At 52.3% G+C, this 14,493-nt stretch overlaps 2 protein-coding genes across 2 annotated transcripts; one reads left to right on the forward strand and one right to left on the reverse strand.

Annotated features, from left to right (window-relative positions):
• Nucleotides 1-600: 600 nt before the first annotated feature.
• On the reverse strand, nt 601-1,590 carry LOC136106373 (olfactory receptor 14A16-like). Its single transcript, XM_065846714.2, has 2 exons — nt 1,042-1,590; nt 601-606 (listed from the first exon to the last, which is right to left on the reverse strand). The coding sequence occupies exons 1-2, from the start codon at nt 1,588-1,590 to the stop codon at nt 601-603; spliced, it is 555 nt and encodes a 184-aa protein (XP_065702786.2).
• Nucleotides 1,591-12,858: 11,268 nt separating this feature from the next.
• LOC136106427 (olfactory receptor 14J1-like) lies at nt 12,859-13,797 on the forward strand. The gene has a single exon (XM_065846762.1). The coding sequence runs from the start codon at nt 12,859-12,861 to the stop codon at nt 13,795-13,797; it is 939 nt and encodes a 312-aa protein (XP_065702834.1).
• The last annotated feature ends 696 nt before the right edge of the window (nt 13,798-14,493 follow it).

Consider the following 14,493-nt stretch of genomic DNA (forward strand, 5'->3'; position numbering starts at 1 on the left):
CCCTGCTCGGCTGCCCTGCCCGGCTGGCTGTGCTGTGCTGGATGCACCAGGACACGGTTCCCTCTTGGTTCCAAGGACACTGGTAGCTCTTGTTCAATTTCCTGTTGACCAGAACTCCCAGATCCCTCTCTGCAGAGCTGCTCTCTAGCATCTCGTCCCCCAGCCTGTATGTACCGTAGGGACAAAGCACCTCTCTGAACTGGGGTGACAGATCTGGGCTAGAGGGATTAGTCCATGATGATTAGGGCAGATTTGATGGGGTGACCAGTGCACAGGGCACAGCCCAGCCCCTGCTCTGCTGGTCCTGCAGGTCTCTGGCAGGAGGCCTGGCTGTGAGAGGACACTGCTCTGTGCCAGCCCTGCACACACACACTGATCAGCTGAACAATGGTGTTTCATCTGTGGGTAACTTTCTTGGGCATGTTCTTGGGAGAAGAACCTAGGGAGAAGAACTTTCAGGCCCTACCCATAGGAGATCACTTTTCTTTATAGAAGTACTGTTACAGAGGCCAGCTCTGTCACAGCAGTGCCCATTGCCTGTCCCTGCCTGTGCTCACAGCACTGACACACAGCAGGACGGGGACCAAGCTGCCAGAGCACTCAGGCCTTGCACGAACACAAGTGACGAGCAGAAGAGTGTGGGAGTGGAACCAGAACATCTCTGGAAGACCAAGCACTGGTGCTCCCTGGCAGGGCTGCCATGCTGGACTCTTTTCCCTTCCACCCATGCGCATGGGAACTATCACTGCAGCTCCAGAAAGGTCTTGGAGAAAGAATGTCAGTGAAAATTATTGGTGAAGGATCCTTTATTTTGCTTAAACACAGAGAACATGATTCCACATTGACACAGCCACTCACTGAGAAAAGAAAAGCAGGCAGTGAATTACAAAGGGAATAAAAATATTATCATAAAAAAAACCAAACTCACAAGTAGAGACAAAAAATACTGCACACAGGATGAACCTGCAATGAGAATGTCTTCTTATGTAGAAGACAGACAGTTTATAGATTCAGAAGAAATCCAGTTGTCAGTTTCCACACGGCATCCTTGAGCTCCTGGTTCCTCATGCTGTAGATGAGGGGGTTCACTGCCGGAGGCACCACTGAGTACAGAACAGACACCACCAGATCCAGGGATGGGGAGGAGATGGACAGGGGCTTCAGGTGGGCAAACACGCCAGTGCTGACAAACAGGGAGACCACGGCCAGGTGAGGGAGGCAGGTGGAAAAGGCTTTGTGCCATCCCTGCTCAGAGGGGATCCTCAGCACGGCCCTGAAGATCTGCACATAGGACACCACGATGAACACAAAACACCCAAATCCTAAACAGACACTAACCACAAGAAGCCCAGTTTCCCTGAGGTAGGAGTGTGAGCAGGAGAGCTTGAGGATCTGGGGGATTTCACAGAAGAACTGGTCCAGGGCATTGCCCTTGCACAGTGGCAGTGAAAATGTATTGGCCGTGTGCAGCAGAGCATGGAGAAAGCCAGTGGCCCAGGCAGCTGCTGCCATGTGGACACAAGCTCTGCTGCCCAGGAGGGTCCCGTAGCGCAGGGGTTTGCAGATGGCAACGTAGCGGTCGTAGGACATGATGGTGAGAAGAGAATGCTCTGCACCAAACAGGAAACATACAAAGACAACCTGGACAGCACATCCTGCATAGGAAATGACCCTGGAATCCCACAGAGAGTTGGCCATGAATTTGGGGACAGTCATAGAGATGGCGCCCAGGTCGAGGAGGGCGAGGGTGAGCAGGAAGAAGTACATGGGGGTGTGGAGGTGCTGGTCCCAGGCTATGGTGGTGATGATGAGGCCGTTGCCCAGGAGGGCAGCCAGGTAGATTCCCAGGAAGAGCCAGAAGTGCAAGAGCTGCAGCTCCCGTGTGTCTGTGAACGGCAGGAGGAGGAACTGGGTGATGGAGCTGCTGTTGGACATTTGCTGCCTGTGGGCATGAGGACATGTGCAAGGAGGAAAAGCAAGTGACAATTTAGGGGAGACTTCTCTGAAGAAAATGAACAGGCTGTTTCTCATGGAAACCCCCCTCAACAATGGAGGGATTTTTCTGCTCATTCTCTCTTTTTACCAAGTGAGAAAAACAGTTCATCACAGTTTAAAATGCAGCTTGGACATCTCGTTTCCATGAACACAGCTCTGGGGCAAAGCCGCCTGAGTTGGTGTCAGAACAAAAACTGACCCACTCTCCCACCCCAACTCCAGAGAGCAAGAGCACCAGGGACAGGTGGAGAAACAGGGAAGAACACTGCAGTGCTACCAGAAAATAAAGCAAGGACAGAGAGGCAGACGGGCATGCTGTGGAACCTTCTCCTTACCCGGCTGTGCTGCTGCCACTCACATAATGACACTGTAGAGCAAGTACTTTTAGCACCTTTTTGTGTTCCACGTTCCAGGAACCCTTCACGTGGAGGTCCAGCTGCTGAGGTGGGGACTCGTGACCTGGACCCCATGGCTTTGGGGCAGAGGCTCTGCTGGGAACGAGAGGAGACCAGGGCTTGCACTGGGAAATGTGTCTGCACTGCAGGGGATGGCAGGGGGGTCCTGAATCCCCTCCCAGGCATTTCTGGTCTATCACCCTCTCCCTGTCCATGTCTGTGCTCCTGCAGCTGTGCCTCTGTCCCTGGGTCTGCTCCCTGTCAGTGTCACAGACCCCGTCCCACCCGCTGTGTGCTCAGCTCTGTCCTGCTCACACCTCCTGGCACTGCCCAGGGGCAGCTCTGTGTGTGCAGGGCCTCAGGAGCAGCTCAGACAAGTCCTAACGAGAACTGGGGTCTCAGTGTCTTCTCCAAAGCAGATAAATAAATCCCCATCTCCCACTGCACACCCAGACAACCAAGAGTGGAAATCTGAAAACACAGAATCCTTCCTTTGCAGTTGTTCCTGTCTTGATGTTGTTGTTCTGAAGGACCCTCTGCCATGTCTGTGGGGTTGATCTGGAGCTCTGAGCAGCCCTGACCCACACAGCACACTTCAACCCCACAAGCTCCCTGCCTGCCCTGGTGAGGGTCGCTCCTTCCACCCACAGCTTCTGCCATGGAATCTCCCAGGCAGGCTGAGCGCTGACCCTGGCAGGCGGCAGAGTCCCTGCCCCAGCACAGCCCTGGGGTGCAGGGACCCTGCTCTGCAGGACAGCCCTGGGCACCCCTGGGTGCTCACCCAGCTTCACAGCTGTTCAACATTGCCTGACAAGAGCCCCGTCCTTACAGATCCCACCAGCTGTGCCTGTGCCAGTTTTAGGAGATGCCTCCAGGAGCTACAGCTGCATTGCCCTGCACCCAGAGACTTACCATGGAAAGGGCTGCAAAGGTTTCTCCTCCAGTGAGCTCTCAGTCATCCTCCCAATCCTGACCACCTTTAATCTCTCTCTGCCTTGCTCGTCTCCCTGAGATCCCCAGGCAGAGCCCTCAGCCCTGCTGCGCTGTGCAGAGGAGCTGCTCCTGGGCAGAGCTGTCTCTCTGCAGCGCTGCCGCTTGCCGTGAGCTCCCTCTGTCCCAGGAGCCCAGCCCAGCCCAGCAGCACAGGAGCAGCCCAAGGTGGTTTAATGACCCCTCTGGTGGGTTTGGTGCAGAGTCCATGAATCTCAGACCCTGAGGGCAAGTTGAAGAAGTCAAACTCAGATCTAAACTTCAAAGTTTCTTGTAATATTAATGAATCCCACTGAGGGACACAACTGAGAAACCATCCCCAAGGCAGCTGGGACAGAAAACTTGAAGCAGAACAAAGGGTAAGCAAGTGAAAGGTGGCTCTGATGCTGAGTAAACCTGAATGCGTTTCACTAACCAAAGGGCCAAGCCCTAACCCCCGCACTGGGAAGTCAGATCCTGTCCCTCCCACGTTGTCCTGGGCCCTTCCTGGACAGTGTGATGTGGGGCTGTGCAAGGCCAAGAACAGGACTATGGTCCCACACCTCCCAGGTTCCTGGCTGGGGACAAGGAGGCCATGAGGCCCCTGGGCTGGAAGGACACGGTGTCTCCTCACAGGCATAAGAGGTGGAAACAACAACCATAGCCAAGGGGAGAAGGAGCTGATGTCTGTTGGGGGCTTTCCGCCTCTTTACATCCCTTGGTCATCTCCACCACAGCCTGTCCTGTGCTGTGGCATCCCCTGCACCTCTTTCCCTGCAGGCTGCAGACATCCCCCCTGCTGCCCCACCTTGCTCTTGTCTGAGCATCTTCCTTCCTTTGCTGAGATCTCTGCATCCTCCCCAGCTGTTCCTTGAAGCACAAAGCCTTGGGCTGATGCAGACTCCCCCTGCTGACCTGCTCCACCACAGCACTGCCCTTCCAGTCACATTCCTTCCTGCTCATGTCCAGCCTGGACCTCCCCAGCTGCACTTTGGGCCGTTATTTCTTTCTCATGCTCCTTCCCACTAGGAAGAAATCCTCCACCATCTCTGAAACCACCCTCCAAGCACTCTCAGGCTACTCCTGCACTGCTGCAGCCTCCCCAGCGCTGCTGGGCCAAAGCAGCCCAGGTCCCTCAGCATCCCACACCATGTGCACAAGGTGCTGAACCTGCCTTGGCAGAGCCCTGCACTCTCCAGTTCCTCCCTGCTTCTCCAAACTGGGAAGCCGCACACTGGCACACCCCCGTGTGTGTGGGGTCACACCAGTGCTGAACCGAATGGGATGAGAACTCCAGGTGTCTGGGTCCCCACGCTCCTCCTCATGCAGCCCCGTGTGCAGCTGCCTTGTTCATGGTGAGCGTGCACCACGGGCTTGTGTGGGGACCTTGGAGTGCCCAGGCCCTTCTCCTCAGGGTCACTGCTCAGCGTGTCAGGTCCTGCTCTGTCCTGATGGATGGGGTTATTGTCCCACCCTGATGCAGAATTGGACATTTCTCCTTCTGACAGGCGAGTCCCAGAATTTCTCAGAGTCTGGACTCTCCCTAGACTGAAGCTCCATTTGTTCAGCTGTTAATGTTTATATGCAGATGGGTTAACCTGATAATTGTGTCTCTCCCAACATAACAGCATGAGGAGTTACCGGACACTATAAATTCCAATCTCATGTAGAAACTGTGGGGTCTTGGTGGTCTCGTGCTCATAATGCCAGAGGTCTGGAGTTAGAGGGGAAGTTTCCCTTCATGTGGGAGAGCAGCAGGAAAGTTTGGAGCTCTGCCTGGGGACAGACAATGTCAGCTGAAGGTTGAGGAGTCAGCATGAGAGGTCAGAACAACATGGGCAGTGTTGTGGTGACTGGACATTAGCTACTGACTCACTGGTCATGAAGAGGAATGAGATGAGGCCTCCTTCAGACAAATGAAAGAAGCCTCATGTTTCCAGGGCCGTGTCCTTGTGGCAGACCTGAGATATCCCAATATCTGCAAGGAACCAGCCATCCAGGAGGGGTTGGAGCTCATTGACAACATCTTCCTGACACGGGTGACTGAGGAGTCAGTGAGGTGAGGTGCCCTGTGGGACTTCACACTTACAAACCAGAAAGAGTTGGTCAGGATGGAACAGTCAGGGATGGGAAAGTGGAGCTGAGGCTCCTGGGAGATGATCACAAGGCCAAGAGCAGGATTTCAGGAGAGCAAGCTTTGGCCTGCTGAGGGACCTGCTTGGGTCCTATGGGATATGACCTTGGTGTCTGCAGTGCTTTTCTCTCACACCTCCTCCCTCCTCTCTCCCACCTGCTGTTGTGCAGCATTTTTGACCCTTTCTCAAATACAATATCCCAGAGGTGCTGCCGGCATCACTGAGTGGTTCAGATTTGGCAGGAGTGGGTCCATCTTGGAGCAGCTGAAATCGGCTCTGTCTGACATTGTTCAAACTCCAGTTGTCTTCTCAGAGAGGTGACAACTGTAGCACAGCCACACTCACCCCAGTTCCAGGACTGCCATGTAAACCCAGTACAGGGTGACAGCACGTTGGGTTTTACAAACTGCTGGATCATGGAAAAGATCTTCTGTCAGCAACCTGAGCAAGTCACCAGTCAATGAGCAGGGTCCTAAGGGTAACTGTAATTGCTCTGACAGTCACTGGCCTGGCAAAGCTGCAGGTGCCAACAGTTCAAAGGATCTTGGGCCAACTTCTTAACACAGCTGCGTTGTGGGCAACAAGTGTGGTGCTCACCTGGATTGGGAACTGGGAAACAAGGAAGAGATGATGAGGGATGTGAACATCAGTGTCCACCTTGGCTGTCGTGACCAGGAAACAGGGGGTCCCAGGCAGCAGAGGGGGTGAGGAAGGCCAGCACCAGAGCACAGGTTGGTGGGCTCCAGAGGAGAAGACTTTGACATACTGGGGAATGGTGGGTGAGGTGGTGACATGGAAGTCGGTCTGAAGGGTGATGGAGCTCAGGAAATCTGATAATCCTTATAGGACAGCCTGCTCCAAGCACAACAATGATCTCTTCAATTACCCATTAAAAGAAGCATTTATGTAATGAGACTACCCGTCTGAACTGATGGAGGTCCAGGACACAAAGGCAACACCCAGGAGGTGGAAACAGGGGAAGCTGCAAAGGAGGAATTTAGAAACCTGGTCGACGTATGTGGGGATGATGCCAAAGCTGCCCTGGACTTGGTACCTGCAGGGGCAGCAAGATGAACTAATACATCTTCCTTACAGCAGAAGAATAGACAGGGGGAACATGGGCCTGCTGCTGAAATTCATAAGAGTAGAATCAGACAGGACTGAGGTTCTTCATGGCTTCCTTGCCTCCATCTTCACCAGCAAGGTCTCCTGGGACTTTGTTCCTGAAGGCAGGAGTCTGGAGAACACCCAGCAGTGGATGGGGCTCAAGTCAGGGGTGACCTGAGCAAACTCAGACACCATTACAGAACAGGAGATGGGTCACTTGGCCAGCTCCATGAACACAAATATAACTGCTCTGTGGCACCTGAGATTCCCAGGAACACTCACGTCTTGGTCCAGAGTTGTGCAATTCCTCTTGAGGTGTCCTGACCTGTCTCCTTGCTCAAATGATGCTTTAGCACCCACTACTCTGATACATTCAGTCTTTATCAGGAATTCTCTAGATCAGTATTTACTGGAGGTTGTTGATACCATTTGTTCTAGAAATGAAGGCTTTGGGAGGGGGACAGAAATATAAGAAATGTGGCTTTATTACTGTTTATCATGGAAATACTCTCTGTTTGGCTGTTCGTGAAATCTCTCTAATCATGCACACCAGACTTGAAGCCTTTAGGAAAATGATGCACAGAGCATTGGCTTGTAAGAGTACTTTCAATGTCAATGAGCCCTCTGCTGCCATGATCCTGAACTGCAGCTACTGAGAGAATGAACAAACCTCTAATGAAGTGAAAGGCAGAAATAAATCCAAGTTTCTGAGGTGTGTGGGACCCCATGAAGGGCCATCAGTGACACAGTTGTGAAGAAAACAACCAGTACAGGTCCCTGTCCCTGGAGGTTGGTGAAGGAAAGACTTGGAGACACTTGTTACAGGTGGTGAGGGCCATGTGGAGGTGGCTCTGATGCCATGTCAGCCCTTGATGCTTGTTCATCACCAGAATGACTGAGCCCTGACCCCTGGGACCTGGTAGATTTTTCTCAAATGTCTTCCAAGGCTTTTCCTGTGGTCATTGTGAATGTTTTGTGTTTTGGGGGTGGGTTTTATGTCAAGTGTTGTTGCTTTAACTGCAAGGCTCTGGTTTTCTGTGGGGCTGCAAATGCCTGTGAGCTCCTCACAACTCATCCAGCTTCTTTCATACACCCAGCAGTGGTCACCAATCACCTGAGCTGTCCCAGTCCCACACATGCTTGAATTCTCTCTTTGGATCCACACCCCATCACTCCAGGAGGTTCATGCATCCATCAGGCTCATGAGGACCATCCAAGTGTGGGCAGTGTAAGAGAGGAGCAGAGCAGGGTCAGCTCATGGGCCATGACTGAGCACAAACACCCCAGCAGCAGCCATTCCCCATCTCCCAGGCACAGCCATGCCCCCAGCATGCAAATGGCACTGCCATGTATGATTAGTCCGAGGGAAGCCTACCCCCAAAAATCTGCTTCTTATTCCCCCTCAACCCCCAGACATCAACCACATTCCACTTCAGCTCAGACCTGGTTGTAAGGATTTGCTGAAGTCATCAGCCATCACCCTTTACCTCACATCCCCTGACCCTCTTTGCCACACCACACATGGCCAATCACTGTTGCTCAAGGCCTCCCGCTCTTCAGAAGAGTCCTTGAGCTTCTTGGTTCTTCCTGGTGCTTGTTATAATTTTCCCTGCTAGCTCCAGAGCTCATGCTGAGCTTTCTTTATTCATGACAGGGCCTTTGTAACCATCTCTTATGAAGCTGTTGTCTTTTTGTGGTCATCTGTGCAGGTGTTATCACAGAAAAGCACCAAATATATCAAATCTGATGGTGAGTGAATGGCAATAAAACCTTGTTGAGTCACTCCCATACCTGGGTCTTTTCATTAAGGAGTTTCTCCTGAGAAAAAGATCCAACTCCTGCCACTCTCTGGAAAGGCACATGAGCACCTGGGGACACAAAGGGTGACTTTTGACAGACCATCCTTTATCTGAACCACTTACATAAAAACCTATGGATAGGGTAGTGCAGCAGAGACTGGAGTTTTGAGCCCAATTCAGCTGCCCTGTGTGACAGACTGTAAAATTAATTTACCCCAGGCAAAGAGTTGGTTTTGATTCTCTTAACAACCTGGAGCACCACATGGGTCAGGAGATGAGTCAGGATACTCAGCAAGAATTCACACTTCTGTGTTCTTAAAGTACGGGTGTTCCCTGGAATCTCAGCAGACATGTCACGCTAGTATCTGGGTTCAAGGAGCTGGTCAAGATCCTCGTCTCCATTTCTATAATGATGGTTTTGCTGCCTGGCTGATGTGCAGACTCTGTACATGGATGATGACACCTGTAGAGCAACCTGCTCTGAAAGACTAACAGGATGGGCAGTTCTTTCTGGAAGGGTATTAGGACAGCAAACAAGACGACCCTGGGTTGGGGCAAAAGAAAGGGGATGCAAAAGTTGTGATCAGGGCAGTTTACAGTTACTTGTAAAGCAGTCCTGCACCTCAGGCGAATTATTTCTATGATCAGAGCACCTGAGAGATTTCTCCAAATCAAAAACATGAAGGGGATGAAAAGATAGCATCATTCAGGCTCAGAGGGACCTCAGGAGTTATCTTGACCAGCCTCCTGCACTAAGCAGGGTCAGACCAGATTAGTGAGGGGTCGATACAAACACAACTTGGTAACTTTCTGATGTAGAGTGGATGCACACTCCTGGGAAACAGCTTCCAGTGCTTGATTGTCCTCATGACTGGAAAGTTTCTTCCTTTTAATAGCACCTTTCCAAGCCCAACCATCGAGATGGGTTCTTACCAATCTACTTGCACACTGAGACAGACCATAATATCCTACCTTGGACACAAGAATATTGTGGGGGATGATGCTGAATGCCTTGCTGACTTCCAGGTAACAGACCATCAATGTTCTCCCCACATCCACAACCCTGTCCTTTCCTCACAGAAAACAAAGACCACGGACGGACACAACGTGCCCTGGGTAAACCCCGTCACCTTCTCTTCCAGACACCCAGCAATGGGGTCCCAGTGGACATGTTCTGGGGCACAGCCCTTAGTTCCTCTGCTCACCCATTGGCCATTTTGAAAAGTGCACACACTGTGTGAGAGCTGCCAGTGGCTTGGGAGTCCCCCCAGTCTCCATGAGCTTTCCAAGATGGTGGAGAGTGGCCTCCATGTGACATCGTCCTGCTGTCTCAGCTCCTGGGATGCTGCCCCTGCTGTCCCATAGACTGGAGAGGATTGTGTTAGTTCCAGTGACCCCTGACTTGGTCCACATCCACTGCTGGTTGTTCTACAGATTCCTGTCTCCAGTCACAGAGGCCTTGGAGAACTTTCTGGTAAACAGGGAGGACAAGAGGACACAGGGATTCTCACCTCTTTCCCTTATTAAATTCATCAGTGCCCACACACTGTCTTTGTTTGTCCTTTAACTGTTACTGCAGTAGTAACAGCTCATTATCGGCCGTTGAATTGCCTCACAGGTCCAGACTGAGTTCTGATCTGGACTGTTTCTGTGCTTGGAGGCTGCTGTCCTTGCAGACCAGAAGAACTCACTTCTGCCACCCTGTCTGGCAGTTCATTCCATCTGTGTCACAGCTCTGTCTGCCGCACTGACAGCTCCAGCTCCCCCAGTCAGGTCCCTGGCTGAGGACATTGCCTCACATCTGGGCTGAACCACCCCAGCTGTGGCACCAGCCCAGCTCTGACCTGCCACAAGGAACCTGGTACCAAGTGTCCAAGAACCCATGTGTGCAAAGGCTTTGCTTCAGAGCACAGACATGACATGGGCAAAGACTGAAGACTGTCTCTCTAGACTGAGGATATAAAACCAGAATAAAATGCCTGAACTCATTCAGCTGAAGATATTCCTCCCCCAGCCTGGAGAAATTAGATACTTTGTTGTAATATTCCTGTTGTCCTGTCTAATGATGGGACAAGAAAAGATGATTCTCATACCGATTTATTTTTAAAATGAAAAATACAATGCTGGCAAGAAGTGTCTCTGAAGAGGAGAAAGGATCAACATCACTGATTACTTCAGGTTTTTTCAAAGGACGTGCCCCTGGAGCCCCAGGGACCCCTGGAGGGAGCCCAGAGGGGACAGAGTAAGGGACATCATGGGCTGCTCCTGTGCTGCTGAGCTGGGTTGGACTCCTGGGACAGAGGGAGCTCCTGGCAAGAAGCAGCGCTGCAGAGAGACAGCTCTGCCCAGGAGCAGCTCCTCTGCACAGCACAGCAGGGCTGAGGGCTCTGCCTGCAGCACGGAGGGCACAGGAGCCAGGCAGAGAGAGGGAAACGCAGTCTGGGGTGGGAGGATGCTGGGAGATCACTGGAAACCACATCTTCACAGACTTGAAGCCAGTGGCTGCAGGGCATGGCATCTGACAATCATTGTGGGATCTCAGAAAGCTGTCACATTGAAGAGCCTGCAAGAGATGTAAGTACAGCTCTCAGAGATTCTCTGATGCAGAGGAGAGGATGTGCTGCAGAGCAAGGATTGCCTTCTGCACTGTCAGAGTGACAAGACGTGAATGCTGCGTTCTCCCAATAATGGCTGTGGACTGTAAATGTAAATGTGCAGGCAGGAGTGCCCAGGGCTGTCCTGCAGAGCAGGGTCCCTGCACCCCAGGGCTGTGCCAAGGCAGGGACTCTGTCGCCTGCCAGGGTCAGCCTGCCCGGGGAGATCCCCACGGTCCTGTAGGGTGAAGCTGTGGGTGGAAAGAGCAAACGCTCTTGGGCACGAAAGGTTCTTCTGCTGTGGAGAGGGTGCTGTGTGGGTCAGGGCTGCTCACAGATACAGATCACCCCCAGGATTTTTCCAAGGGGATGCCTCAAGCACAAGATCAATGCAAGGATTACCAGACAGATAAGGATCTTTCCTGAGCCTGTTTTTTCAGTTTCCTTTCCCATGGGGTGGGGGGTGCAGGAAAGGATAAAATGAAAATGAGCTCTCATGCTTAAAAAAGTCACTGAGACTCCTGAACTGCAACTCTGAGTGACCAGTACGTCTACCAGAAGGCTCATAACATCCCTTCACCACCCCTCTGCCTGTGCACAGCACCTGCATCACCTTGGCTGGACCCGTCAGCCTTAGTCTGACCTGTCCTGTTTTCCAACCTGCAAACAGGAAGATGCCCCCAGGCAGTGCCCTGTGAACAGGCAGGATCTGTAGGGCCAGGGGGAGGGCACAGAGGGTGGGATGGGGTCTGTGAGCACTGACAGGGAAGAGGCATGGACAGGGAAACACCTCCCACGGGGAGAATCTCCAGGCAGCAGGGAAATGATCAGAGATGAGAGGAAACTGAACCCGGAATTGTTGTGGGAGGGAGCACAGAGAAAAGTCCCTGTGATCCCCTGCAGTGCAGATCCCTCCTGTGAGCAGCCCCTGGCCTCCTGTCCCACCCAGCAAAGCCTCTGCCCTCAGGGCCGGGGGCTCCAAGGCATGAAGCAGCTCCTGTGCAGCCAGAGCTCCAGTTCCTCTGCAGAGCACAGGGGCTGAGAGCAGCTGCCCAGCAATGTTGGTGTCTGGGAGGTGGCTGCACAGCTGGGGAAGGGTGACGCTGTCTGAGTGCCCGGCTGCCTCTGCCCTGGCCTCCCTCACACCCACCCTCACCGCATTGTCCTTCTTGCTCCCCTGCTCTGGGTCACTGCTGTTGGGATCTTGTTCTTGCTCTCAGGCTCTCTGGGGATCGCAGTTTCAGCTGCAGAGTCACAGCCTGATCTTGTGGGTCCTTTCCTGCAGGTGTGTCCATGGGAACACGTGTCCCAGGTTTGCTCTGACCTGTGGGGCTGTGGGCAATGCAGTCTGTGGGGCTGGGGAATGAGCTGAGTCTCCCTGAATCAAATTCCAACGTTAGAACTCTTGCGTGTCTCGTTGAGGTTTTCTTCCCAGCTGCGAGCTTCCCTCCAGGATGGAAACCTGTCCTATAGCATCTGTGTGTTTTCTGAAAGCTCCATGGAGAAGTGCAGAGATGCTGCAACCAAGAAAATGCTTTTTAGGAAAGGATGAGACTTGTTTTGGTTCCATCCGACAAAACTGAACCCCAGGACTGTCCCCTGTCCCCTGTTCCCATGACCCCTGCTGCAGAGCAGGGCTGACTCCTCGGCAGCCAGCGGGCACAGGCCCTGCTCCTCACGGCACCTCCAGCCAGCACCACCCAGGGCTCAGGCACAGAGCTGGAGGAAGGTCTGGAAAAGGACAAGGGGGTGTGGAGGAGGGGAGGGTGTATGAGAAATGGCTTTGACTTTGCTCAGAGAAATCTCCCCTAACTTGTCACTGCCTTTTCTTCTTTGGTCAGTGTCCTATGTCGAGAGGCAGCAAATGTCCAACAGCAGTTCCTCCCAGTTCCTCCTCCTGCCGTTCGCAGACACACGGGAGCTGCAGCTCTTGCACTTCTGTCTCTTCCTGGGCATCTACCTGGCTGCCCTCCTGGGCAACGGCCTCATCATCACCACCATAGCCTGGGACCAGCACCTCCACACCCCCATGTACTTCTTCCTGCTCAACCTCGCCCTCCTGGACCTTGGCTTCATCTCCACCACTGTCCCCAAGTCCATGGTCATTTCCCTCTGCGACACCAGGGCCATCTCCTACACAGGATGTGCTGCACAGGTCTTTTTTTTCTTTTTCTATGCTACAGGAGAATGTTCTCTCCTCACCATCATGTCCTATGACCGCTACGTTGCCATCTGCAAACCCCTGCACTACGGGACCCTCCTGGGCAGCAGAGCTTGTGTCCACATGGCAGCAGCTGCCTGGGCCACTGGGGTTCTCAATGCTCTGCTGCACACGGCCAATACATTTTCACTGCCCCTGTGCAAGGGCAATGCCCTGGACCAGTTCTTCTGTGAAATCCCCCAGATCCTCAAGCTCTCCTGCTCACGCTCCTACCTCAAGGAAGTCAGGCTTCTTGTGCTTAGTATATCAGTAGTATTTGGGTGTTTTGTGTTCATTGTGCTGTCCTATGTGCAGATCTTCAGGGCCGTGCTGAGGATCCCCTCTGAGCAGGGATGGCACAAAGCCTTTTCCACCTGCCTCCCTCACCTGGCCGTGGTCTCCCTGTTTGTCAGCACTGGCATGTTTGCCCACCTGAAGCCCCCCTCCATCTCCTCCCCATCCCTGGATCTGGTGGTTTCTGTTTTGTACTCACTGGTGCCTCCAGCAGTGAACCCCCTCATCTACAGCATGAGGAACCAGGAGCTCAAGGAGTCTATAAGGAAACTGTTGATTGTTTGCTTTTCAAAAGCAGTAACAAACTGACCTCAATCTTCTGCATGTCACTTGCAATAACGTATTACTTGTTCAGCCTGAGTTCTGTATGTTGTTGTTGTTGTTTTTGTTTTGTTTTGGTTTGGTTTTTTGTTTAGTTTTGTGTTGTTTTTGTTTTGGTTTGGTTTGGTTTTTTTTTGTTTAGTTTTGTTTTGTTTTTGTTTTGTTTTTTTTGTTTAGTTTTGTTTTGATTTTGTTTTGTATTTGTTTTCTGTTTGTTTTTTGTCTTTTGTGTTTGCTTTTCTTGGTTGTATTAATGCTATCCACAAGAAAAATCATTTGTCTTCTTATGGCTGTGTCCATGTCTACCTGTCTGGTGTGTCCCGTCGTCTTTGTGTAAATAAGGACCCGTACTCTCTATGTGTATAAAATGAAATAAAGGACCCCACACTGCCTTGTTTGCCCAGAATCCTCTCTCTGAGATCTCTGGAGCTGCAGGAGCCATGTCTGTGTGCTGAGGGGGAGTGAGTAGGAGCCACCCTGAGCTGGGTCTTCCTCCCATCCTGACCAACATGAATCTGCGGACTCACCCCATGGCCCTGGCCACCACAGCCCACTTGCTCTGCAGAGCAGCACTGTCAGGTTGGGGCTATGTGGAGCATGGAAAGAGAGTGCAGGAACAACCAGACAGGTCAGCATAGCTCAGCTCTCTTGGGAAAGGGCTCTGTGGGGAGATGGGATTTTCAA

The sequence above is a fragment of the Patagioenas fasciata genome, chromosome 11, assembly GCF_037038585.1.
Source record: "Patagioenas fasciata isolate bPatFas1 chromosome 11, bPatFas1.hap1, whole genome shotgun sequence".
Taxonomy (NCBI): Eukaryota; Metazoa; Chordata; class Aves; order Columbiformes; family Columbidae; genus Patagioenas; species Patagioenas fasciata.